The 25,177-nt window shown below is 38.3% G+C and overlaps 1 protein-coding gene across 3 annotated transcripts in view; it reads right to left on the bottom strand.

Moving 5' to 3' along the window:
* Positions 1 to 25,177, bottom strand: part of EPHB1 (EPH receptor B1) — a 402,482-nt gene that overhangs the window by 277,901 nt on the left and 99,404 nt on the right. For all 3 annotated transcript variants that reach the window (XM_081956413.1, XM_081956414.1, XM_081956415.1), the window contains exon 2: positions 13,735 to 13,799. In XM_081956413.1, the coding sequence (XP_081812539.1) occupies positions 13,735 to 13,799 (65 nt within the window). The remainder of the gene's footprint in view (positions 1 to 13,734; positions 13,800 to 25,177) is intronic.

Below are 25,177 nucleotides of genomic sequence, written 5' to 3'. Positions count from 1 at the left end.
AAAACCAACTCTTCTTGCCATTTACTTTCTCATGCTCAAGCCCTGAACCCATAATAGATCTGCTTTGATTTTGTCACTCCAAATTCTCATCCTGAGGATCAGATCCCAATGAAATGCAAAATACTTTGCAGGGAACATGTGTTAGGTCAGCTCTTCGTTTTTGACATGTTTATTTAGTCAGAGAAAGCTGGGTGATGGAAACTGGCCATTAAGTTTGTGAATTGATTAGGGAAAGGCTTCTAGTAGGTTTTGTTTCTTGCTGTCAGCTTTCCAAAACATTAAATGTAAATTAACATCATTCCCCAATGTTGCAAAATAAGAAAAATGTGTTACATAAAAGACGTATGGAAGAGCTTATGGGAAACAATAAAAAGATGTGCTATTGAATAATAGTAGAATTTTGGTACACCATATAAGGAATTCCTATTAACAGCCTTACCTCCCTCCTTCTTTCTTTCCCCAGGACAAAGCATCTTCTCTTCCACTGGTACATCTACCTCTTCCTTCTACATTCATTTACACAAACTGCACATCTAGCCTCTCTGAGCTTGTGTCTACTTTAGCAGATGGTTGTCCTGATCTGGCAGGCTTTTATTATTTTTAAAGAGAACAATTATTTCCTAAGGCTAGGAGCTGCTGCTGTGTTTCCCTTTAAAGACACAGATGTTAAGTCCTGTTATAGTCTCAGTAGGGTGCATTAGGTTTGCTCAAATCAAAACAGTTATGGTTCCTACAATCTATCAGGACAGAGAAACCAGTAATATATTACTACATAAAACAGGCACTTGTCTGCCACAATGCAGTTGTAAATATATTACAACCAATAGAAAGCTAATCTTCATGTCCTACCAGGGAATTAAGGATAGCAGCCAATTTTACAACATGCACATCTGTACTGCAAGAAGTAGTTGGAAAAGGCTCTCAATAGGTCTCTCTGGAAACCCCTCATAAGAGTGTGGAAGCGTGCCAAGCAATGAGGAACTGTTTTTGTATATAGCAAAAAAAAAATCATGGCAGGATTGATTCAACTTGTAGACAAAACTCATCAAATTTGCAGATGATACCAAGCTGGCAGGAATAGCCAACACTCCAGAAGATAGGCTTAAGATACAGAAGGATCTTGACAAACTTGAACATTGGGCACTATCTAATAAAATGAAATTCAATGGTGAAAAGAGTAAGGTTCTACATTTAGGCAACAAAAATGGAATGCACAGGTACAGTATAGGTGATACCTTGCTCAGTAGTAGTAACTGTGAAAGGGATCTTGGAGTCCTAGTGGACACGATTTAAATATGAGCCAACAATGTGCAGCAGCTGCCAAAAAAGCCAACACAGTTCTAGACTGCATCAACAGAGGGATAGAATCAAGATCACTTGAAGTGTTAATACCACTTTTTAATGCCTTGGTAAGGCCACACTTGTAATACTGCATTCAGTTCTGGTCGCCACAATGTAAAAAAGATGTGGAGACTCTAGAAAGAGTGCAGAGAAGAGCAACAAAGATGATTAGGGGACTGGAGACTAAAACATATGAAGAACGGTTGCAGGAACTGGGTATGTTTAGCTTAAGAGAAAGAAGGACTAGGGGAGACATGATAGCATTGTTCCAATATCTCAGAGGTTGCCACAAAGAAGAGGGAGTCAAACTATTTTCCAAGGCACCTGAGGGTAGAACAAGAAGCAATGGGTGGAAACTAATCAAGGAGAGAAACAACTTAGAACTGAGGAGAAATTTCCTGACAGTGAGAACAATTAATCAGCAGAACAGCTTGCCTCCAGAAGTTGTGAATGCCCCAACACTGGAAGTCTTTAAGAAGATGTTGGATAGCCATTTGTCTGGAACGGTATAGGGTGTCCTGCCTAGGCAGGGGGTTGGACTAGAACACCTCCAAGGTCCCTTCCAACTCTACTATTGTATTGTATTATTGTATTGTATTGTATTACTTCAGGATCCTCCTTTGTTGAGTAAAAATTTAGAATTTGGGGTAGTGCAAAAATACAAACAAATTAAACCATCTGTTGAAAAGGTGATGCTTAAATAAATGTTTGTTTTTAATGTATTTACAAAGGCTATAGCTTTGGGGGTGGGTAAATTATCAGGGGTGAAAAGTATTTTTTTTCTTAACATGCTGGAAAGTAGACAGTTGGCTAGATGGAAAAATATTTTGTTTTGATATAAAACAGATTCTAATGACTCTGTAAGACTTATAACCTATGCCAAAAATAGTTTCTCCTGACCTTTGGTGGCAGGAGTTATCCACGTAAGAAAACTGTCAGAATCTGTGCAGTAAAAATCCATATGATTACTAGATTGCATGAAAAGGTGACAGGAGTTTTCTTGTGCCTTCTTTGGGGGTTTCTTCAATGCTCTGTACAATCCCTTTTCCTAATTCCTTGGCTTCCTCTAGAGTAGACTGTTACAATGCATTCTTAATTGGGATTGTCCTTGAAGATCACTCAAAAGCTACAAGATAAGCAGTTATGTGTATGCTGCATATACCCTCAGTACACCAGTGCTCCAGAAGCTGCACTGGCATTTCAGTGGACTTTCAGATACAATTTAAGGTAGTGGTTTCATTTATAAAAACCTCCAGGCATAAGACCAGGTTATTTGTGGGACTATTTGTCCCTTTTTGTTTGTGCCTATCCCACTAGATTCAACATCTATGGAGATTCTCAGTCATCCAAGTCACAGTTGTCCCAAAGCTGCTTTTTTCAAGAGGCAACTGGAATTTATGGTTTTTTCTTTGCAGACATTTTGTTTCTTATCCAAGAAGTTTCTTTAGCTCTGAAGAAGCTTCTTGGATAAGAAGCAAAACGTCTTCAAAGAAAAACCAGAAAGCCTAGTTGCCTCTTGTAAAAACACCTTTGGGACACTAGATCCAAGAATATAGGCATGTTCCAGATCTTATCTATCAAACAGTAACATCTGATAGGATCCATAACCTGCCCTCTGAAATACCATGTTCCCTAAGATTCATAGAGCCCTGCTAGTATTTGGGGAGTTCTTCAAAACTTGGACGTTTCCTCAGGCTTGGTGTCTAGAGATCAGGTAAGGTCATCAATGTGAGATGTCTTTCTTATGATGTGAGCTGGTTTTATCTTTGGCTACCATTATTTAATGTTGTTGTTTATTGTTCTGTTACCCCTTATGAAATAAAATAAAACTTTAGTTTTCTAAAATGTTAGTAATTTTTTTTTTACTATTATTGTGTTTTGTTTCAATTCATTTCAATTCTGTGTGGACTGCCTAAAATCATAACTATGAGATGGCAATTACATAAGTTGATATAATAAAAATAATAAACATGCAGCTCATCATTTATTGGTAACGAATAACAAAAATATATTGATTTTTGTAGCGATTGTGTGCTTGTGTTCACGTTTGGGATTTTTAGGGCAAATACATAAAATGTCTGTCATGAAAAACTTACCTATTCACCAAATGTGTGCCCAGAGTTGGCAAGGTTGGTCACACAATACACATTTGGCAGAAGGTAAATTAGCAACAAGATATTCCCTGTCATCCTACAGGAGGCCAAAGGCATTATTGCAAATAAATAGATTGTAGAGCTTGGTGTTTTGTTCTGCCAGTGTTTTATTTATTCATTTATTTCCCATTAAAAAGTCCACAGAGAACTGGCAAGCAGCAAAGAAGGTGTCTAGGGGCACACTGGTACGTGTGGAATGAATGTTCATTCTAATGATCTGGAGAGAAGATGGACACCCTCTCCCAGTCAAAAAAAAAAGGAAGGGAGGGACATAAAATCATGAAACAATCCTCTAAGAAGATCCCTCTACCAAAAATGTGTCCATGATAAAGAGGCCATCATGCCACCACATTTCTACTTGAGTTTACTGTCTTCTTGCTAGCATTCTGAGTACTTTCCTGCAAGTATTACCAGAACCAATTCTAAAAATTACTTAAACAATATAATTTAAAAAGATTCTGTTTAAATTTGACATTACGAGGTAAAGCAGTACAGAAAGAAAATTACTGACAAAAACAAATCCAAATGATACATACAAGAAAGGAAACAAGTGAAGCTTCCAGTTTTTCTTTACAGTCTTCCTTCTGTTACTGTATTTGTTTTGCTTCTAGATTTTTCCCCTACCTGTCCTCTTTTTGTCTCTCTACCATCTGCCTTCCAGCTCTGCCTTTCCTCTCTCTCTCTCTCTCTTCAGCTTTTGGCGGTGCATGCATACCTGTCTATCCATATGTTTATTGTTATACACTGTATCTGTCTACCCACCTGCTCTGTCTTTTGATGGCATTCATATGTCCCCACCCCTCTCTTCAGTTTTCCTGACAATTTCAGCAAATCACTTGTTTCATGACATTAATACATTTCTCCCTCGGCTCAAGTATTAAGGGAGAAACGTATGCTAGTTCCCCACAAAGTAAAATAACATTGGTTGACAATGACTGTGTATCTGTCAAACATCTAAAAATGATGGAGAAAGATGGGATTGCAGCATGCAGTAATACATCTCTTATTCTCTAATCCCAAAATAAATTCCTAGGAATGTCTGGGAGCAAATTTGTTGAAGAGGTTTCTGAGTTGAAGTGTAGTCAGAGTAACAAACTCACTCCCCCCCCCCCAGCCACTACTATCTTCACCCCAGAACCCTTATTTTTCTATTAAATATACCTTCTCCCAACTGATTGACAATCAAGCCACCATCTCCCTGATGGGCTTTCACAGAGTATGAATATACAGCTCTTTGAAAGGCCATTTGGAGGATGTTGAATCCCAGACTGCTTTACGGGGCTCTGATTGTTCTGAGACAATCTGGACTCCTGTGTATCTTGTTTTTAATCTTTTTTTATGAGTGTAAGCTGCTCAGAGCCTGCAGGAATTGACCAGTATAGAAATTTCAGCAAATAAATCGATGGTTTCAGTAATTGGTAGGGACTTGTTCTCAAACCCAAATGTGGGCCAAAGATCTTTATAAATAAAAAAGCTAGATTTGTTTATTTAATCAATGTACATAGCCATTCTTGACAAATGACTGAAGGACAGCATACACTTACAGCAACAATATTTCAAGAAGGAACACTTATATAATGAAATGTAAAACAAATTATAATGGAGATTATTCAACAACTATAATGTTTGGCAGGTTCACAAATTTCCTAATCTAAAGCCGGGGGGTGGGTGGGTAACAAATCTTTGGAGCCTTTCAAAAAATTGAAGTCATCCAAATTTCTGGGCAACTACTCCTGTTTACAGCAGACACAACATTGTAGAATGAACATCTCTTGGTTCCATAAGATGGCATTATTTAATGGATGGGACTTGGAGTATGTTAGTCATATGGTATTTTACTGGACTGTCAAAACTGATCAAAGGTGGGGATCCCACAAAAAACCAGGATTGTGCAGGTTGAAAGCAATAACCAGAATTTTGATTTACCCTTTGGGATGAAATGTCTAGCAAACCTGGGAATATGGAAGAACATATCTATTACAGAAAAAAATCCTTAGGCTAGAAAGGGAGAAATTGTGGAATGAGATTCAGAGTAACTCTACCTTAATTACGTTAGGTATAAGATAATCTGGACAAGTGATTTGACAGGCTTTCAATATTCTGCTACATTATTTTAGCATTAAAGATTATTTCAGAAAGTCAAGTGGTTCTAATGTTTCCTAGCTTTTCCAACCTGGACTGGCTTGATATACTTAGAACTTCACTGGCAATACTGCAGTTTGACAAGTACTGGCATTATATGGCATATCCAGGTGCAGCCATAATCAACCCCATGCCCCTGCTTTCTGGACCAAGTGTAGAGTACATTGCCATAATGTAGACAATAAATGGCTAAGGCATAAGGAAAGTTTCTTCATACAGGAAAGGGGGGTGGGACAAGATGAATTTGTGCGAAGGTTTTTCAAGCCATCACTGTCACCTATTCTTCAAATAGAAGCCATGAATCCTGAAGGATCCACAGATTGCACACTAAATCTATATTGGGATATGCAACCCTACTTAGAACTAAAATGTCCAGATATAAAAGATCTCAAAATCCACAACCATTTGGAATTGCTAGAGTTAAGTATGAGTATTTCTTTTCCATCCAAACCCCAACAACCTCCAGATACTGAGACAGAATACTGAAAGCAACACTTGAGTAACTAAGGCTAAAATGTATCGTTCCATTCTAAAGGATTATCTTATCCAGTGACCTCATGTAGGAATGGAGAGATGCACCGAGAAAAGAAAGATTAAGGACCACAGTACCACACATACACAAACACACCGGTGCTGATTGGATTTCTGACTGGAACACTGACCTGAAGAAAGACGACTACACATATCACCCTATTTCCCTCTCCTAACTCTCTGAACTATACAAGACTTTGCAAATTTAAGAGTACTTTTGAAAGGCTAGAATGTAAATTATTATAAATGAAGATGGGACCTTCAATGGACACTCTATGTTTCTCATCCATGAACTAGTAGAGTGAGGGCCCTCTCTAAAATAGTTTACCATCCCTAGAAATCCAAGCTATTTGTTTCCTTCACAACTTGGATTTAGAAAGAAAGCTGAACTTTTATTTTTAATCCGTTTTCAAGTCTATCTAGTCATTCTAGCTGTTGAAATGTTGGCTATTTAGTACCAATAATGTATATTGTTTTATTCTTTCAAGTATTTCGTACTGGTCTTTTAGTTGATTGAAACACACTGCCTTTTCTTTCATCCGGCTTATGTTACATGATTGCTGTGGAAACACACACCTTGCACACACAAAAACACAAACTTAAAATGCAGTAACTTAGAGGGGAATTCCGTAAAAATAATTCCGAAGCAATTTTTAGGGATAGAATTGCAACAAAACTATCCCAAAGATGTGAAGTTTTTGTGGCAAAAGGAATTATTATTGCAGCTACACGGTTTTTCCGAATTGCATAGAGAAAAGAAAAGAAAAACCAAGCAAAGACCAATTAACAGTCAACTACCGTATTTGTCTTCCTTTTTTGCTAGGACTCTTTCAAATTTCCTTTGCTTTGGCATGTCTATCTATTTTGCTAATCTTTCCACTGCTTTGCAAAACGATAATTTCTGGTACAGTCTCTCTCCCTAGCTAGCCTTCTATCATCTGCTTAAAGCTCCCTATGAAGCTAATACTATCTCTCTAAGTGATCTTTTTCCATGTACCTGCTCAAGTCTTTGTTGATCACTTCTTTGTCAGAGGAATGCAAGTCAGGGTATTTTATGTTCCCATTCTTCAAACACTCCTATTGTATAAAGAAGATATTTCAAGTGCCGGAAGGTGATTTGTTCCTCATTATTCCACAGAACTGACTTTAATAGCCAAAGAAGAGCACTGCTGAGTACAATTATGAATGGTGTTCGGGTATGAAAGCTGCTGCGAGCCTGCTAATGCTTCCTAATTATAATCCTTTAGGTACTGAGTGCAAGGGAGGCAAGGCAAGGGAAAAAGTCTGGAACACTGTCTGCGAGAGGGAGCAAAAAGTCAGCAAAGGCAGGCAGATTTTAGCAGCTTCGTTTTGAAAAGCTTATGCTCTCTGTGAAATTGATACCAACATATTAATATAACAAGCCAATTGGTATTGTGCAGCTAATGCTGATGCACCGTGTAAAGACACAAGGCAAACTACAGACACATGTGAGTCCTTTCCATGTGGACAAGTGCCTGATAAACCAAATCAAGGCAAACTTCCCAAAACAAAAGACAGAGAAAACAAGCAAAGACATTCTGTTTACAAACAGTATGCTTTATTGATAATAAAAATAATTGGTAAGAAAACACTCTTGGTAAGTGGAATTGTACTGTATTTCCTTGTTCTTCATCAGGAGAGATGCTATGGGGTTAGTAAAGAAAAAGAAGGTAGAAGCCCTCCTGAGCAGACTAAAGACCTGCCTATTACAGCATCCTGTGTTAGACAAGTGTATCACAAATGCTCACTTCTGAAATGTTTACAAGAAAATTGTATCATAACCAGAACTTAGAACAAATCTGAAGTACCACACCAACTCTTGGCAGATTCTCTGGCTATACGATATGGCAAAAAATAAACAGGTTATTACTTGACCTTTCCTTTTTGCTGTATGACAGATGCTGTATGCTGTATTTTGAGAATGACTATGCTTGTGGCAAGTGCTCCTGCCACTAACCATCCAACCTATCTCTAGCTATATGAGTGACGCAGAGTGGATGCTATCTGTTCTGTTTTCAGTCACCTCCAAAGCTATGATTTTCCCTATTGGCTGTTGCAAACATTTGGTGTCTCTTTGTGTAGTTCTTTTCCAAACTTGTATTCAGATGATTGCAGCCTTTACTCATCTCAGTTTCTGATGACACATTGTGTATAACGGGAAATGGATGCTGTTACACAAACAGCAGCTTGGAAGATGATTATTGCAACCACATTATGCAACAACCAGCAACAAGATAATCTCCACCTTAAATATAGTAACTATCTTCTCCCATAAAGGTCACTTTAGCAGGCGTATATGAATTTTTGAAATTGGCATGTAGCCTGCGATCCTGGGGAAATTCTTCACATATTGACTGACTTTTAACTTAGCATTCATGGAACAGAAATATGTAAATTGTGTTAGCAAGAGAAGGGGTGACATATTCCAACAATAAAGAGTGGCATTAACAAAACTGTTAATTCTGGATGTCCCAAAGTTGTTTTTTTCAAGAAGCAACTGGATTTTCTAGTTTTTCTTGGAAGATATTTCACTTCTCATCCAAGAAGCTTCTTCGGCAAGCTTCTTAGATGAGAAGTGAAAAATTTCCTTTGGGACAACCATGACCTGGATGACTGAGAATCTCCATAGACATCTGTTAATTCTGGAGACGGAAAATGAAAGTAGTTGGGAGCATCAACAGAGCAAAAGTGCAAACCTATACATAGCAGCATGGCAGAAAGTCCTAGTATGCCTTGTTAGACCTGTTTCAGAATAGGTCCACTGCAGGGATAAAATGTTATTGGTTTGGATTGGTTCGCCCAACGGTAGCAAAGATGTCAGCTGTTTGACTGAACCAGTAGTAAAAAAAATGCTACCAATTCAGGCGAACTGTTTTTTCTGAGTATCAGCTGTGCCACATATCAGTAGCAGGCTCTGCCCACCCAGCCAGATGTCATTTTGATGTTCTGTGCATGCACAGAAGATCCTGTGCATGCAGGGAGGTGCTCACATTTCTACCAAACCAGTAGCAAAAGTAAATGGATTTCACCCCTGGTCCACTGCCATTGGGGTCACTTCATAAGTAGAAATTTGTATACTGGATAAATTTCTGCATGTGAACTGTAGAGTCCAGAAATAACCATGCATGGTGAGAGGAAACAATTAAGAAAAGTCTGGTTGTTTATTGCATCTTGGTCATAAAAGTTCAAATAGCATGTATCCTTTTATACAGCAATCCTATTGGTTAGGCTAGACTGTATGCATACATGCACAAAAAAGGTAGGGGGGTATTTTCTGATTATGGGAGCCCTGGCACAAGGTGATTTACTTTTCAGCACAGGGTAGGGATAGTTTTGATTTTACTGGACCTAAGCTAACATCAAAAAGCAACCTTGTGCTCTCTAGATGTGCTGAAAAATGGCTCCTGTGCTGGCTTTGTGGATGTACACTCTAATGCATCTGGAAGGGACTAAATTATGGAGGCTGACCTAAGGCATTCTCCAAAGACAATTCTATTTATGGTACCATACTGCATGCATCCAACATAATGTTTCTCTTGTAAAGTCCTTGTTGATTTTTTCCCCCCAAATCCTGATGTATGGTTTCATGCTTCACAATTGTTTACAGCTGAACACAAAATACTGTATATCACTGAACCAAAGAACGTGCTGCCATTGTGTGGTATGATAATCACAAATTTAGATCATTTTAAACAGGGAGATCAGACTATCCGTGACTCCATCTCCACTTCTGTATCCTGAGTAATGTAATACCAACATTTCAGAAACAAAATTGGAAGATCACTATTGCCCAAGTGCTTGTGAGCATCCGTGATGCATTTGGTACTCCATTGTCTGACACAGGGCTAAGACAGAGTGATTGGCCCCCAAGTCACATCATTGGCTTCATGGCTAAAGCAGGACTGGAACTCACAGTTTTTAAGCTAGTATTTTGAATCACTACACCAAAATGGCTCCCCACTAGCTGTCCTTGTATCTATTATTGCCTTGAAATCCACAGAAAATATTAATTTATTCTATATCTATTTTTACCCAACATGAAAAAGTGTAGAGAGAAGCATTGAACACACATTTAGAATTACATCCTATCTGCCACTTGGAATATTTCAGTTTCATAATCAGCCCTGGGTTTAAGGGGGAAAATTTGGAAGTCAAGCCCTAAATCATAAGATTGCTTTGTAAAAGTGGAAAATGCTTTGGAAGGGAACAAGAGAAAGTTACAAAAATTCCCTTTCACAGTTCAGATGTAGAGATTGAGTGCACAATTTCATCTGCATACAATTAAATGTGTTGGGTTTTCCATTGTCTGAGAAGTGACAAAGAAAGAAGAGTAGTTAAGATTATAATGACATAGGAAGAAAATTTATTCCACTGCCCGTCCACACATATATGCCATGTTTAACAGAAGTAAAAATAATGCTTGTTCAGATCTCATTTTATTATAAACTTTGCTCAGTTTGCATTTTCCAAAACTTCTAAAATAGGAATATTCTGTGTGCAAATCCACTCTGTTCTCAACTATGCATTAAGCCCCGTGAGCTGGCAAACTCAAGAAAAAAGAACCACTTGGATTTCTGGAACGATATTTATTGCTAGTGGGCTAGCTATTGTATAGAATCTTGAACACCTTCCAAAGCAATTCTCCTGCACAATTTATACCTAGTGTGGGTAAGAAAGTTATTCTGAGACTCTTCCTTATGGCTCTCCATGCCATAACAAATGTCAAAAGGCTGTTAAATATTAATGGCCATTCTACATCTAAATTAAATTGTAAGCTTCTCTCAAACCCGTTTAGTAAAAATATGTGATTTCTGAAGGTAGTGCAGCAGATCCAAAATAAGAGGCACTAGATGGTGACCTCTAATAGTTTGGAAATGAGAAGTCTGTAATCAAAGAAAAAATATCTTTCTTTTTTTACTCAAAGAAATGGTAAGAAAAAGGAGGTTAAATAAATCCCTTCTTTTGATTTTTTTTGTTCAGAAATTACTTCAAAGCTGGTAATTCTTGAGTAGACATGTATATTGCCATTTAGTTCTGAGATTCAGGCTCTAGGTAGCAAGTTGATAGTATAATTACATACCTAATGCAGAGGAGAGGCTGCAGTTTCCTTTTCCCTTGAAGCATTGCCAAACTCTACATACTTTTCTGGCAAAGAAGGAAATGGAGGCAGTGTAACGGGAGAGAAAGACAAGAAGAAAATCTAATGCCTGCAACCACAATTGTTGATCTTTTTATTTGTTATTGTTATTGTTTTGTTTTGTTTGAGAGGAAAGAAATAATGGATGCCAGTATTAGGTATTTGCAACCAGTCTATGGCCAAGACAATTGGAACATACAGTATATAGGAGAAGTTGAATAATTATTTGCAAATACAGTTGCAATATTTATTTGTGATCACTTCTTCTCAGCTGCAAAGGAGATGGGGACCTGATTTGAGGCATTTGCCATTGATCACTTCCATTGAGTAGGTTTTCCAGTAAATGTTTGTACAACACAATTGCTGCACAATAGCTCAGTTTAACAGTTTCCCAGAATCCAAAAGAAATTATGGAGTTGGAATTCCAAGTGTGTATGTGTGTGTGTGTGTGTGTGTGTGTGTGTGCATATATTAATTAGGATTATAAACTGCAGTTGCATGGTTTCATATGTCAGAACCCTTCTTCATTATCCAAGGTCCTCCTGAAAAGCTCTGTAGAAGGAGGTCCATGAAGACTTTAGAGCAATTTGAGCATTTATTCATAAAAAGTACTAAATTATTTCTGCTGGTTAATATCCGTAATACAATAATTTATTGTATTCACAAATGCAATGTTTTTCAGGTAATTTAAAGGTAATTTAAATGAAGAAAGTTTAGCAGGGCAACTCTCCAATAAATGATTAAGGGATCCACAGTAAGCATACAATCTGGGAGGTCCTATTCATTGTTTTTTTTCCCACTGTTAGACAGGGGACTCTTCATCATCTCTATCTACATAGGCTCCATGCCATTATAAACCAAGGAGATAACTAAAAGGGGGAAAGGATGAAGAAAGGCTCTGAAATTATTACCTTTTTCTTATTTTGTCTTCTAGTCTACCATCAATCACCACGCAATGTTGAAATAGCTCTTCCAACTCATCTAGTTCATCAGAAAGGCCTTCCCAAAAATGAATAATGAGGGGAAAACCATTCTAATGGACATCCCTGAGTTATAACAGAAAATCTCCTTGCACTCACATTCTCTGTATCCTCTTTGCCAGAAATCTCCCAATTAGCATCTGCTCTCCTAATAGAATTATCAAAGAGAGGTTTGAACTTCTGCATAAAATCTTGATAGCTTTCTAGTATGCCACCTTTGCTTTCAGTCAGTAGAAATGCCCATCTGCCTGCTTTTCCTTTCAAAAGTCTAAGAACATAATGTCACCTTGGTCAAATCTGTAGGGAACTCCTAACCTTCCCACCAGGAATAATTCACACAGAATAAGAAAATATTCAATAGTCTTGGCTCCTGCATTTCCTTAATTTCTCAGACAAGTTTTCAGGAAGTATAACTGCTACTCAGCCACCTGTGGTACTTCTTGTAACTGAGGTAAACCCTGAATTAACTGCACTGTAGTATTATGTAAACTTGTGGTCTATGTCAGAGTTCCTCACCTTTTCTGGCTTTGCAGACAGGTGAGGGGGAAGAGGGGATGGCTCCACGAGAGCAGACAACAAATGTGGGCACGCCCACCTGCCATTCACACAAATTGAACCCTCTGTTTTCACAGCCCAGTTGCAAATAGCTCATGGCCCACTAGTGGGACATGACCCAGAAGTTGGGGACCCCTGATCTATGTGATCTGTTACCTGTGCCACTGGCTCTTACTCTGCCAACAACAAGGAACCTCAAAAGATCCTAATCCACATCCAGGATGCAGGATCTGGCCCTTCTTTCATGAGGCAGTGTAAAAGATTTCAAGATTCGTGAAAAACTTTGTGAAGCTGGCAATCTCAGGAAATAAAATCCACAGTTAGATTTTTGGAAAGATCTTTACTGCTAGTAGGATAATGTAGGAGAATTTTGAAAGCCTACTCAAATAATTGTCCCATACAGCTAAAATCTGGTGTAATTAAGGCAGAGTTACTCTGGGTTTCTTTCTCATGCTTCTTCCCTCCCTTGGACCAGAATCTATTCTTAACAGTCCTGTTTCCTCCTTTAAATGTCTTATTGTTCCCTTTGTATTCCTAATGTCTATTATACATTCTATCACGCTATGCCATACATTTGTCAGTCTAAGAAAATCTACATTGGAAATAGACATACAAATGCACAATTTTATATAAATCTACATGCGTAAGTGTGCATCTTATAATGGCATCTTTAAAATGCATACATTTAGGTAAAAAATATCATGCAGACTTTAAAAAAAAAATCTGAGTACCAATAGGGGCAAAACTAAAAGGCAATGTGACTGGAAAGGCAAGCATAACCAAACCTGAAAATTTGACCAGTCTTACTTATTTGAATTTATGCAATATACACCATCCCTTTTACAAATCATTTAAGTAGCCGACATCTACTTACCCCTGATGGTGGGTTTGCTGTCCAACCAAGTTCAGCTGTGGCTGTCCGAGTATCCATTAGTGTTTCTGAGGATTCACAAAGAAGGGGGGGTAAGTAAGTTAAGAGTCTGAATGTAAGTACAAAAAACATTGGAATATAATTTGAATTCAAAATTGATACACAATTTGTATTGCTGCTTTGTGAATACAAGATTAAGCTTTTACAGTGCTTCGAAACTTTATGACTTCTAGTAAATACAATAATGGAACTGGTAGAGACTATTTGGATGAGTGAGTTGACTTTAAAGCATCCCAGTGAGGTAACAGTCCAGTTTCTAATTAATATGTTTAATTTTTCATAGCATCTTAAAGATTACCAAATTATTATTACATTAGCTTTTAAGGACAAGAATCCATTTCATTGTATGTATTTTAGGAACTGAACTCAAGAAAGCTTAGGTCATAATAAACACACTGGTATTGAATTACTATAAAACACTCTTTACGTTAACACAAATGGGTAGTTCACATTCATTTGAAAGGAGTCTTTGTTTCCAGAAATACTTGCTTATTCTCCTGTTGTATTGATAAATGTTTATATTCTCTAATAATAGTGCCATATGCTTTGTGTTTTAGCAGTAATTGTGCTAACTCAATCTGAATTATCAGAGATGCTCAAAGACTACTACGTTTCCTAAAACACCTACTACCAAACGGAAAGCAATATAGATTATTTTGGTTTGTTATAAGATGCCTGAAACAATATCATCAGGATGTTTGTTGGTTCTTTCTAAGTGAAACTGCACAAAGGTTTAACTCCATATTTTTGTTGCATGTTAAAAATATAGGTCTTATAGTCACAGCTAACTTGTCTCACTGATTTAAGTGATGTCCCAATTCAACTCACTTTTTTGGCAGCTCAACTTTTAATATACCTCAATAAATCAAACTCAAACTTGGTATGATAATCAAAAAACCAAGGTCTGGATTCAATCTCTAGGCAGATGACATTATTGATGTATATCAATACTTATTTATCTGCTCATCTCCAAATGCCAATCAAAATTGACCTTCAAATTTCCAGGTTATTATATGGGCTTTATCTCTTCAGATATTTCATACTGAGCTTTCACCAAATCATCCACCTACACAAAAGATCGATTCATACCTGTGATCTCACCATAAGACTGGATGTTTCGCTAACTGTTTCGAAAAAGGCAGCACCCGTTTTTAGATTTTTAGATTTTCAGCCAGTTCTGGTTGTGCCAAAAGAACCTAAGTGCGTTTTATAAGCAACGTAATTGGTGTAACAAGCTAAAGTATTATTTTACAAAATAATTGGTGCAACAAGCTGAAGTGTGTAAATTTAAAATGTTTCCTGCATCCAAATTAATTACTCTTAATTTCAAGTACTATGCATTAACAGGGTTCTAGATGGATTTAGAACAATGCATTCAGAAAGTATTCGGGCCCCCTTCATTTTTGTCAATTTTGTTATGTGAAATTTAGCTCTGGTGCCTGCCATTTCTCTTGATCATTGCAGATCAAGTTTCTACACCTTAAATGGAGTCAACCTGTTCTTCATAAGTCTCCAACGGAATAGGTTTGGCACAACCAGGAGTCTTCCAATAGTTGTTTGCCTCAAACTGAGCAACTGGGGGAGAAGGGCCTTAGTAAGAGAGGTGGCCAAAAACCCAATGGTCACTCTGACTGAACCTCAGAGATCCTGTGTGAAGATGGGACAGAGTTTCAGAAAGACAACCATCACTGCAGTCCTCCACCGATCTGGGCTTTATGGCAGAGTGGCTAGATGAAAGCTCTCCCCATGCAAAATACAAGAAAGCCCAGGTACTGTTTGTTCCTCACAGTCTGAGGTGCTTCTTTGTAAGCCCATTCAAGTGGGCTTTCATGTATTTTGCACTGAGGAGAGGTGGAAGGTTGCAATGATTTTGTCTTTCTGAAATTCTGTCCCAACTCCACACAGGAGCCTAATCAATCAAATGACAATATGGAATAACATCTCATGTTGTCGCAACATCTTGGATATCACTTTTAAGTTGTTAATAGATGCAGGATTTTAGAAAAAAAATGAGAGATATTAGAAGCCAAAAAGATAAGAAAGGTATTTAAAGTTATAGGCATTTCTATGAGTAATTGAGGGCTGCCTGACCAAATCAAGAATGTTTGTGTATTGATATTTTGATATACACTGATTTGTTTTTTAAATGTTTCCCAACTTAGGCAAAAAAAAATCATGAATATTAAAGCAATGTGATTGGATGCAGCCTTACATGTATAATTAAATTTATTTTATGTTTTTAAAATGTGATAAAGCTGTTCTACTGTTAATATTTTTCCAGTTTCCCCCTTTTTGAGGAGTAATAATAGTAATAACACAACAGAAACTGAAAAAACCGATGGAGTGGGAAGAATCCTCCAGTTTTATTGATTTATTTAAAAATATTGTTTGATTCCAATGTTTCCACCAAAAGTTGAAGAAGGAAATGACATCTGTGTCATTAATCTATGGTCAAGTAGTTCCATTCTGGGCATTCCTCCCCCCCCCTTTTTTTTTTTACAACACACTTGACTCTATTTTAACGTCATCAGTTTATGTCCCAAGGCAATTCTAATCATAATTTTACCTATATTTCAACACTGATAACTTCACAACAAAAGCTATTGCAGAGAAAAAAATTGTTTATTTGTTTATATTCCAGCTTTATTATTTTTTACAAATAACTCAAGGTAGTGAACATATCTAACACATCTTCCTTGTCTAATTTTCACATAACAACAACAATAAGATAACTTAGGCTGAGAGAAAATGACTGGTCTAAAGTCACCCAGCTGACTTTCATGGCTAAGGCGGGACTTTAACTCCTGGCTTGCCGCTTTCTAGCCTACTACCTAACCACTATACCAAACATTAAAAATCATCTTATTTCTTTGCCTTCTATCCAATGGTTGGTTGCACGCGGTACGCCCCAGTACGGGCGTACCGGAGCCAGCCCGGAGCACTAGATACCGTTCTGGTACGGTGCTCTGAAGCGCCCATACACCCACCCAAGCTCCTTTTCTGTGTTTTAAAGCTTCTGTGCTGCTGCGCACATGCATGCCACGTACAGCGCCTGCGCGATGCTTTGCGGAGCAGCTGGAGTGTCACGGAGGATGCCACCGGTCCTGTTCCAACCATGCTGGTTGGAACGGGATTTGAAACCCACCACTACCTCTATCTTACAGGTTTCCTACTCACTGGTGTCTAGAAGCATCCTATACTGCTACAGCCCGTTCTTCTATCTCTTTTTCCAAATCTGGAATTAAATATATTCGCCTCTTCGTGAGCTATTTGTTCTTTAGCCTTGAGCAACCAAGCTTGTGGCAGACTGACAAAACCAGTATTTTTTATCATCCCACTGTCACTCAAACTTTGGGAAATTTTGAATCCCTCAACTGTCATGTTATCCTCACATAGAGGATTGCTACATGTCAGGTTTTTTTACTAATACACCTGCCTTTTGAATGCCCAAGTCAAAGAAAAACACTGACATGGAGAGAAATCAACCAACAACCATAACACATTTTAGTGCAGTCAAAATTAAATGGTTCAAGATAGCTGAATCAGCTCAGCCACAAAGTTGTGTTAGTTATCATCATAGATCAGGGGTGTCCAAAGTTGAAGTCCACAAGTCTTAAAGTTCCCAAGTTTGGACACCCCTGTCATAGATTAACCAAAACAGGCTTCAGAATCCACTAAATCAATGTGCCAGAATACACTTTAGCTGCATCTATCTAAAGCTCTATGACCTATCAATATATGCATAGGATGGATCAGGTTTAATTGATGCAAAATAATTTGTCTAAGTTTGATCTATGACAATAATTTCCAACCAGAAAATTTCCAACCAGAATTTATCTTCTAAAATGTTTTTTTTACATGCTCCACCACACAAAACATTGTATGTCATTGTTTTTCTGGAAACAGCTGGTATTATCTGTATTTTATTCCATGTCTTGTTCCTGTAGACATCAGGAGGAATATTTTTTCCTTACAAGTTTTGTGGCTGAAAACAAGCTAAGAGGGCAACTACTTGTGACTAATCCATGGAAGAAGTTTGCCACCCTGCAGTGCCAAATCACAATCTGGCTTACTTAAACATGAACACATATTAAGTACTGAGGTTGGGCACATAAAACAACAGGGAAGGATACTTCCTCGAGGTTCAGTCTTCTAGCAGGAAAAATTCTAGTCAACTACTTCAAGTAACAGCTGGAATCTTCCTTACAATTGCAGTACATCAAATAAGCAAACATGCCTGCTAGTCATTTCACTCAACATGAAGTTTGGGTAGTAATTCACAGTACTTTCCATTGAAGACTTGCAAGTTAAAGAGTTTTTGCAAATGACTTGGTGTTGATTTTGGAAGACCTTTTAAAAGAATTTAACTATTAAGAAGTAAATTAACAGAATTGTGCGCATTAAAAAGTTTTAAGATTAATAAAGAAGACAATATTAACAAAAATATGAGATAAAACAGAACAAGCTTTAAAATTGAGAAAAGTGTAAACTATTATGATATTACTATGAAAATATATGAACTGTGCGCTATTTCAAAATGGTTAAGGCATGAAATGAAGTTAAAAAGATATGTCAAGGTGTGACAAAAGTCATTGCTGGGGAGAAATTCTATGATTGAGATAAATGTCTTACCCAGAATGTTATTTTTGTTTCAGACAATACCTGTTTGACAAATGATAGACTATTGGCAAAAGGCACATCTAAATTTGTGTGGCAGAGAAAAAAAAAACCACAAATACAAGGTTAAATAAATATAAGGCATTACAAGATATAAAAGAAAGAGGAGGATTGGCTCTACCTGATTTAAAGCGTAGTTTGCATCCTGCTGCTTAGTTTGCATGAAAATGTGGCTGTTATTGAGAAATAGAAGTCTTGGGGAACAGAAGTATATCATTTGAGATTCGAGTGGCATGAATATTTATGGTTCAATAAAGGCTAAGGTTGTTAGACATGCCATATTGAGAATGTGGAATAGATACAAACCCAAGTTGTGCCTGAAAACGCCTCTATAGCTTTCAGCACAAGAAGCATTTTATAGATGAGAGATAAAAAGTAAGCATAAGTGGATCACTTATTGTAAGATATTAGAATTTTGTCAATGATGAGAATGCAAAATTAAAATCAAGAGTTCTTGTAACAGAGGGATATACAGGTTGTCCTCAGCTTACAACACTTCATTTAGTGATTGTTACAAGGTACTGAAAAAAGTGACTTATGACCGTTTTTCACACCACCATTTTCAGAATCCCCATGGTTACGTGATCAAAATTAGGACACTTGACAACTGACATAGAATGGTTGCACAGGGCTATTTGATCACCTCTTGTAAAGGAAGTCAATGGAGAAGGCAGATTCATTTTGCAACTATGCTTAATAACTTAACCAATGCAACGATTCCCTTAATAACTGTTGAAAGAAAAATTGTAAAATGAGACAAAAGAAATGTTGGGCTCAACTGTGGTCATATGTTGAGGAGTATCTGTATTTGTTAATAGTTAATAGTGTAAAAGTGCAAAACTGAAGTTGAAATTCAACTGTGTACAAATAATGAACATTTATTTGCTAAAATGAATATCTTTTATTGAAATTTTAAACACAAGGGAATGAATATATTCACCGGAGCAGGGGTGGGTTGCTGCCGGATTTACTATCGGTTTGCAACCCCCGCGTACACTAGACTTGCGTTGCGTGTGTGCGCGCTGTTTAATGTAAATTGTTCTTCGTGCATGTGCGAAGTCACTAAAAACCAAAATGGTGGCGGACCCAGGGGTGGCAAGGGAAACAGTTCAGTTCTGTGACCCAGGCCTGAATTCAGCCAAACCAGGACAGAATCAACCCACTTCTGCACCAGAGACACTGTTTATAATGTATAAATCTATATTACTAATGTCAACAATATGGGATATTTTTTGTGTTTGTAGATATGTTTTTAAAAAAAAGACAGAAAGTTTTGCCCTCAGATACATACACTAATTATGAAACATTTAAAGAGTAATGTACAATTGAAACCAGAGACCTTTCTCTTGGGGCTGATGGACAAACAGCTGGAAAAAAGGTTGTGTAACTTTGTTTTCATATGTGATAATTGCAGTGAGGTGCAAAGGTGGAAAGATTCAACAATACCCTCAGGTGAGGAATGGATTGTGAAAATGATGGGATTTGTTGAGGTGGCCAAATTGAGTTCTCTGGTTTGAGAAAAGACATTATATGGTCTATATTTATTGCGGACTGAAAACCATTAATAGACTTTTTACGTACAACAGAAAAAAAGGAACTTATGATTTCTGACTTTATTAGGGTAAAAAATGGATTGTAGGGAAAAAAATGAGTTATTTTGTAACCATAGAGGTAACTTTATATTTGTACTTCTGACTGCTATAAGGAAAATTGGAAGTTACTCCTTTGCATTTCCTTTTTCTTTTTTTTCTGCACTTTTTACTTTGCCTTTCTTTCTCTCTTGTATTGATTCTATATCTGTTTTTAATGTTTTATTTATATCAAAAAAACAGGTACTTTCCACACATTTCCCCATTGGCACCTCTCCATGTATTCCCACATACATATACAGTACAGTGGAAAATGGCCCATATCCATCCTGAAAGAAAGTGGTTTCTTTACCCATTATAATATGTTTTTCTTGTTCATTTTTAAAAGTTAATTGACTGTATACAGTCTCTCTTGCTCATTCATTTTTATTTTTTATCTTTTTAAAAAGCAATTGTTTATACCAAAAGAATATCCGTTCATCTGTCTTCCCTTCCTGTCCAACAATTCAGCAAACTCCTGACTGGCTTTCCCAAGGGAGCTTTTTTCCTGACTGAGCAATGACATAGGAATGTGCTGATGCAAATTTCAACCAGTTAGCGATGTGCTTCTCTTGCCAGAGGCCTTTGGCATCTTCAAGAATTGGAGATAACCAGTGTTCTTGGAACCAGTTAACTCATACTGTAAAGGCAAAATAATATTACTAATAATAATTTACAAATAACCATACCTGCAACTCCCAATATGCTAAGGTGCTATGCTATCTTAATAATACTTAGGACTTGGCTAGTTAATCAGTAAATTAACTACGATTGTGAAGCTAACTGCAGGTTATTCATGCATGCCAACTTGGGATGCAAAATCAAAAAGTCAAACACCACATCACCAAAGTGGAACATTAGGCTAGAAAATAAGATTATTATTTTATTTTATTTTTATCCCACCTTTATTTTTATAAATAACTCAAGTATTAGCAAACATACTAATACTCTTTCCTTCTCCTAGCTCTGTGAGGTAGATTGGGCTAAGAGAGAGTTTGAGGTAGATTGGCCCAATGTCACCCCATTGGCAAATGCCACCTTTGCAAAGAAGCTGAACAAACAGTGGACCGCCTAGTTAGCTGCTGCAAAAAGACGCACTACAAACAATGGCATGACAAGTAACAACAGTGGTGCATTGGAAGATCTGCAAGAAATGCCCTTTGCCTGCAAGCAAGAATTTATGGGACCACAAAATAGACAAAAGTGCCATAATAGAAAATGAAGAAACTAAAGTTCTCTGGACTTTAGAATTCAAACAGACAAGCATCTGCCAGATAACACCTCAGACTTAACAACTGACAATATAAAAGACAAAAAAGTCTGCATAGTGGACATGTTAGCACCTGGAGATATCAGAATAGAAAAGAAATCACAAAATGCAAAACCTGCAAATAGAACTAGAATAGCTGTAACAAAATAAAAAGATAGTATCAGATAGTACCAAAAGTAATAAACGCATCAGCTACAATCCCAAAACATCATCACTTGAACACCACTGGCAAAATACACTTCCAGTCAATTGCAAAAGAAGCTCTACTTGGAAAAGTTTGCATCCTGCAACAATACCTTCAATACCATCAAACAATATCCAAGGTTCTTTAGAAGGGATTTCATAGAGGAATAAATGCCAAATACAAACTAAATATCTGACTGGTGGTGCAACAACAAGCCAAAAATAATAATCATACGAAGAAAAATATTCCTGTTAGATCAGTGGTTCTCAACCTGTGGGTTGGGACCCCCTTGGGGGTCGAACGACCCTTTCACAGGGGTCGCCTAAGACCATCGGAAAACACATATTTTCGATGGTCTTAGGAACTGAGACACCAATTTTATGGTTGGGGGTCACCACAACATGAGGAACTGTAATAAAAGGTCGCGGCATTGGGAAGGTTGAGAACCACTGTGTTAGATGAACACATTTGCCATCATTCACTACCATAAAAAGAAAGAAGGGTACTACTGCTTTCTTTGAAGCAATTGTATCTGTGACAGGGCATGAGTGCCATACCCAGGGCAATTAGCATTAGCTCTTCTGCTTATGTAACATGACAAATGATCATTCTGTTCTATTCCAGTATTCTTTTTTTTTTCCATCTGTTCAGCCTCACTCATTTATGATGGATAAAACCTTCTGAAGACACAGGATTAGCACCTGACCTTCAGTAAATCTCTCTAAGGCAGGGCAGGATGTTACCTCATCAGAGGTCACACCTGTAGTCCATTAGAGTGCCTTTTACTCCAGGGTGCCATACAGAACATCTGTACAACATTATAGGGAGTTTTTTGCCCAGTGAATACATTGGAAAGGAAGAGAGCATCTGGATGTGAGTGTGTGATTCTTTTTAAAAGGAGATTCCTTTAATGGCCTTGCCTCAGCGACTATAAAATCCACTTAAAGCAAGTGGCATGTTTTAGCATGTGGAGATAAAAAAGATGTGGAGAGTTTCATGGAAGAACACCAAGGTTATATGGCCCAGTCCTCTGCTAGTACAGTAAATCCACTAATACAATATGTGGCCATTCAGGCTCAGCTTAAAAGCTTCTTTTAAAGCATTAGTTGCTTAATTTCCAAACAGAAGGCTGTTGTTGGCACAGAAGTAAGCCAAGTTTAAAAAAAACATCAAGCAAATGTGAGCTCACAAGCACACATATGCTGTTTGAGCAAAGATTAATTTATAATACAGATTACATGCACTGGAAATCATTTTAGGTGTGCCAGAAGCCATGTATTTGGCTGGAGACATGCTTTGAGCATTGATATACGGAATACAGTTTTGTTTTCTTTTTAAAATGGGATTTAGTGATGATTTGGTTACAGTTTATATTGCCAAAGCTATAATTGACTCCTGTTCATGCACAAGGTATTTTTTTCTTTTATCAAGTGCTATGACAGAATAGTAAGCTAAAATTTATTCTGAAATATGTAGTTTCCACAAAGCTTTAATAGAAATTTGACTTTTTAATTGAGCTTAGAGATCAATTTGAAGTCACAATATTTTTAGAATTCTGTGTTTGTTTTTCTGTAAAGATACAGAATCCCTATTTTCCGTTTCCTCTGATTAACATTGCCCAAGGATAGCTGCACAGAAAAGTAAATTTCCATGACTTCTGCATATTAAATTGTAACTTCCAAAATCCTATTTTACACAAAATATGAGTCACATCCTTCTTTCATTTATTATTTACCTACCTGCCAGTTGGTGGTCAGATTTTAGTACATTTAACATGTATTAAACTAGCATAAAATTATTGTGAAAACTATCCCTTCAGTCCACCACAATGTTCCATTTAAAGAAAACAGTGTGAGAGAAGTACTATTAGTTGCAGAAACTAATAGTTCAATTTAGAGCAGGGATGTCAAACTCACATCATCACGGTGGTGTCACGTGATGTACCGTGTCTTTTTCCTCCTTCACTAAACTGGGCGTGGCCTTGGTCAGCGTGTAACGCATCCAGCCTACGAGCTGCCAGTTTGACAGCCCTGATTTAGAGAAACGTTGTACAGCCAATATACAATTCAGTTACATGCTTACATGTGAATGCAGGAAACATCAACTTTTCATGAAAACTGGGCTATCTCTATCAGCCAATCTATTTTACAGAGGTGGAAAGAAATTTATATTCGTGGAGTTAAAGAGTGGATTCAAGAGAGATGTTAATTTCTGAAACTTCTTTATATTTTAAAAAGGAAAAGATTGCCTGATATGTTTCTATATTGTTTAGATTTGATATGGTAAAGATTGAGCTAATTTCCGTGTTTCCCCAAAAATAAGACAGAGTCAAAATATTGATCGGGTCTTATTATCGGGGGGGTTATTGTTTTGGGATTGCCAGGTGGCTGTTCTCTTGCAAGCGGATGCCTGAAGAGACAGGCGCAGCATCGGGGCAACAGCGCAATAGAACAGCCATGAGGTGACCACGCTCACAAGAAGCCATCCGGCAACCCTCCTTTCCAGCCGGGCAGAGTGCCATTCACCCATCCAGTGATATCCCAAAGGCGCTAAGCTGCATGGTGCTCTGCCCTCCCCCCAGATCCCACAGCTTGGTGCATTCAGGATACCCTTAGGTCAGTGCATGGTGCTCTGCCCGGCTGGAAAGGGAGGTTGTGCAAGCGCCTGTTCCGTCCCCAGCTGATGTGCCTCCCAACCTCACCATGCCCTGGCCAGCACTCCCTGCAGGGCCAGGATGCTGCCGGCACTGCGGTGCTCCAAGCATAACCTATTCTCCAGCTTCCAAACTCTGGAGATCCGCAGCCGAGTCTTTTGGCAGCAGCTGCTCTGGGAGTATGCTCTATGGTTGTTGGCTGGCTGCTGGCAGAGCATACTCCCAGAGCATACAACCACAGAGCGTATTCCCAGACTGGCAACTTCCAGAAGACTCGGCATCCTACCTCCATGCTTTGGAAGCCACAGAAAAAGCTAGGTGGCAGCAGATGGCAGCGGAGATGCTCTGGCTCTGCATGGAGAGTTAGACAAGGACATTGTGAGGCTGGGAGGCGCGTGAGTGAGGAGCGGAAAATCCTCTCACACAACCCCCCTCTCCAGCCATGCAGAGCCCCATTCACTGATCTAGAGACATTCTGAAGGTGCCAAGGCGTGGAGCTGGAGAGTGGTGAACAGGTGTTCACGCAGCTTGGTGATACCCCTAGGTCAGTGAATAGCACTGTGTCTGGATGGAAAGGGGGTTTGCCGGGCGGCTGCTCATGAGTGTGGTCACCTCATGGCTGCTGTGTAGTGCTGCTGCAACAGCGCAACACAGCCGTTCGACCCTGAGCTGTGCCCAGCTCTTTGGGAGCCCGCTCGCAAGAGAGCAACCACCCCAAAAAAACCCTCTCTAGCTGGGCACAGCACCGCTCACTGACCTAGCGGTATCCCAAAGGTGCCAAGCAACATGAGGCTTTGCCCCCCCCACCCCGTTCCTGCTGCTTAGCACCTTCGGGATATCCCTAGGTTGGTGAGTGGCGCTCTGCCTGGCTGGAGGGGGGGTTGTCCAGGGGCTTATTTTCGGGGAGGGCTTACATTTTTGCCCACCCGAAAAATGTGGTATGGCCTTATTATCAGGACATGCTGTATTTTGGG

The sequence above is a fragment of the Natrix helvetica genome (genome assembly GCF_964273705.1).
Source record: "Natrix helvetica genome assembly, chromosome: 5".
NCBI classification, from domain to species: Eukaryota; Metazoa; Chordata; class Lepidosauria; order Squamata; family Natricidae; genus Natrix; species Natrix helvetica.
The sequence above is the reverse complement of the archived record's forward strand: the minus strand, read 5'-3'. Positions and strand labels throughout refer to the sequence as shown.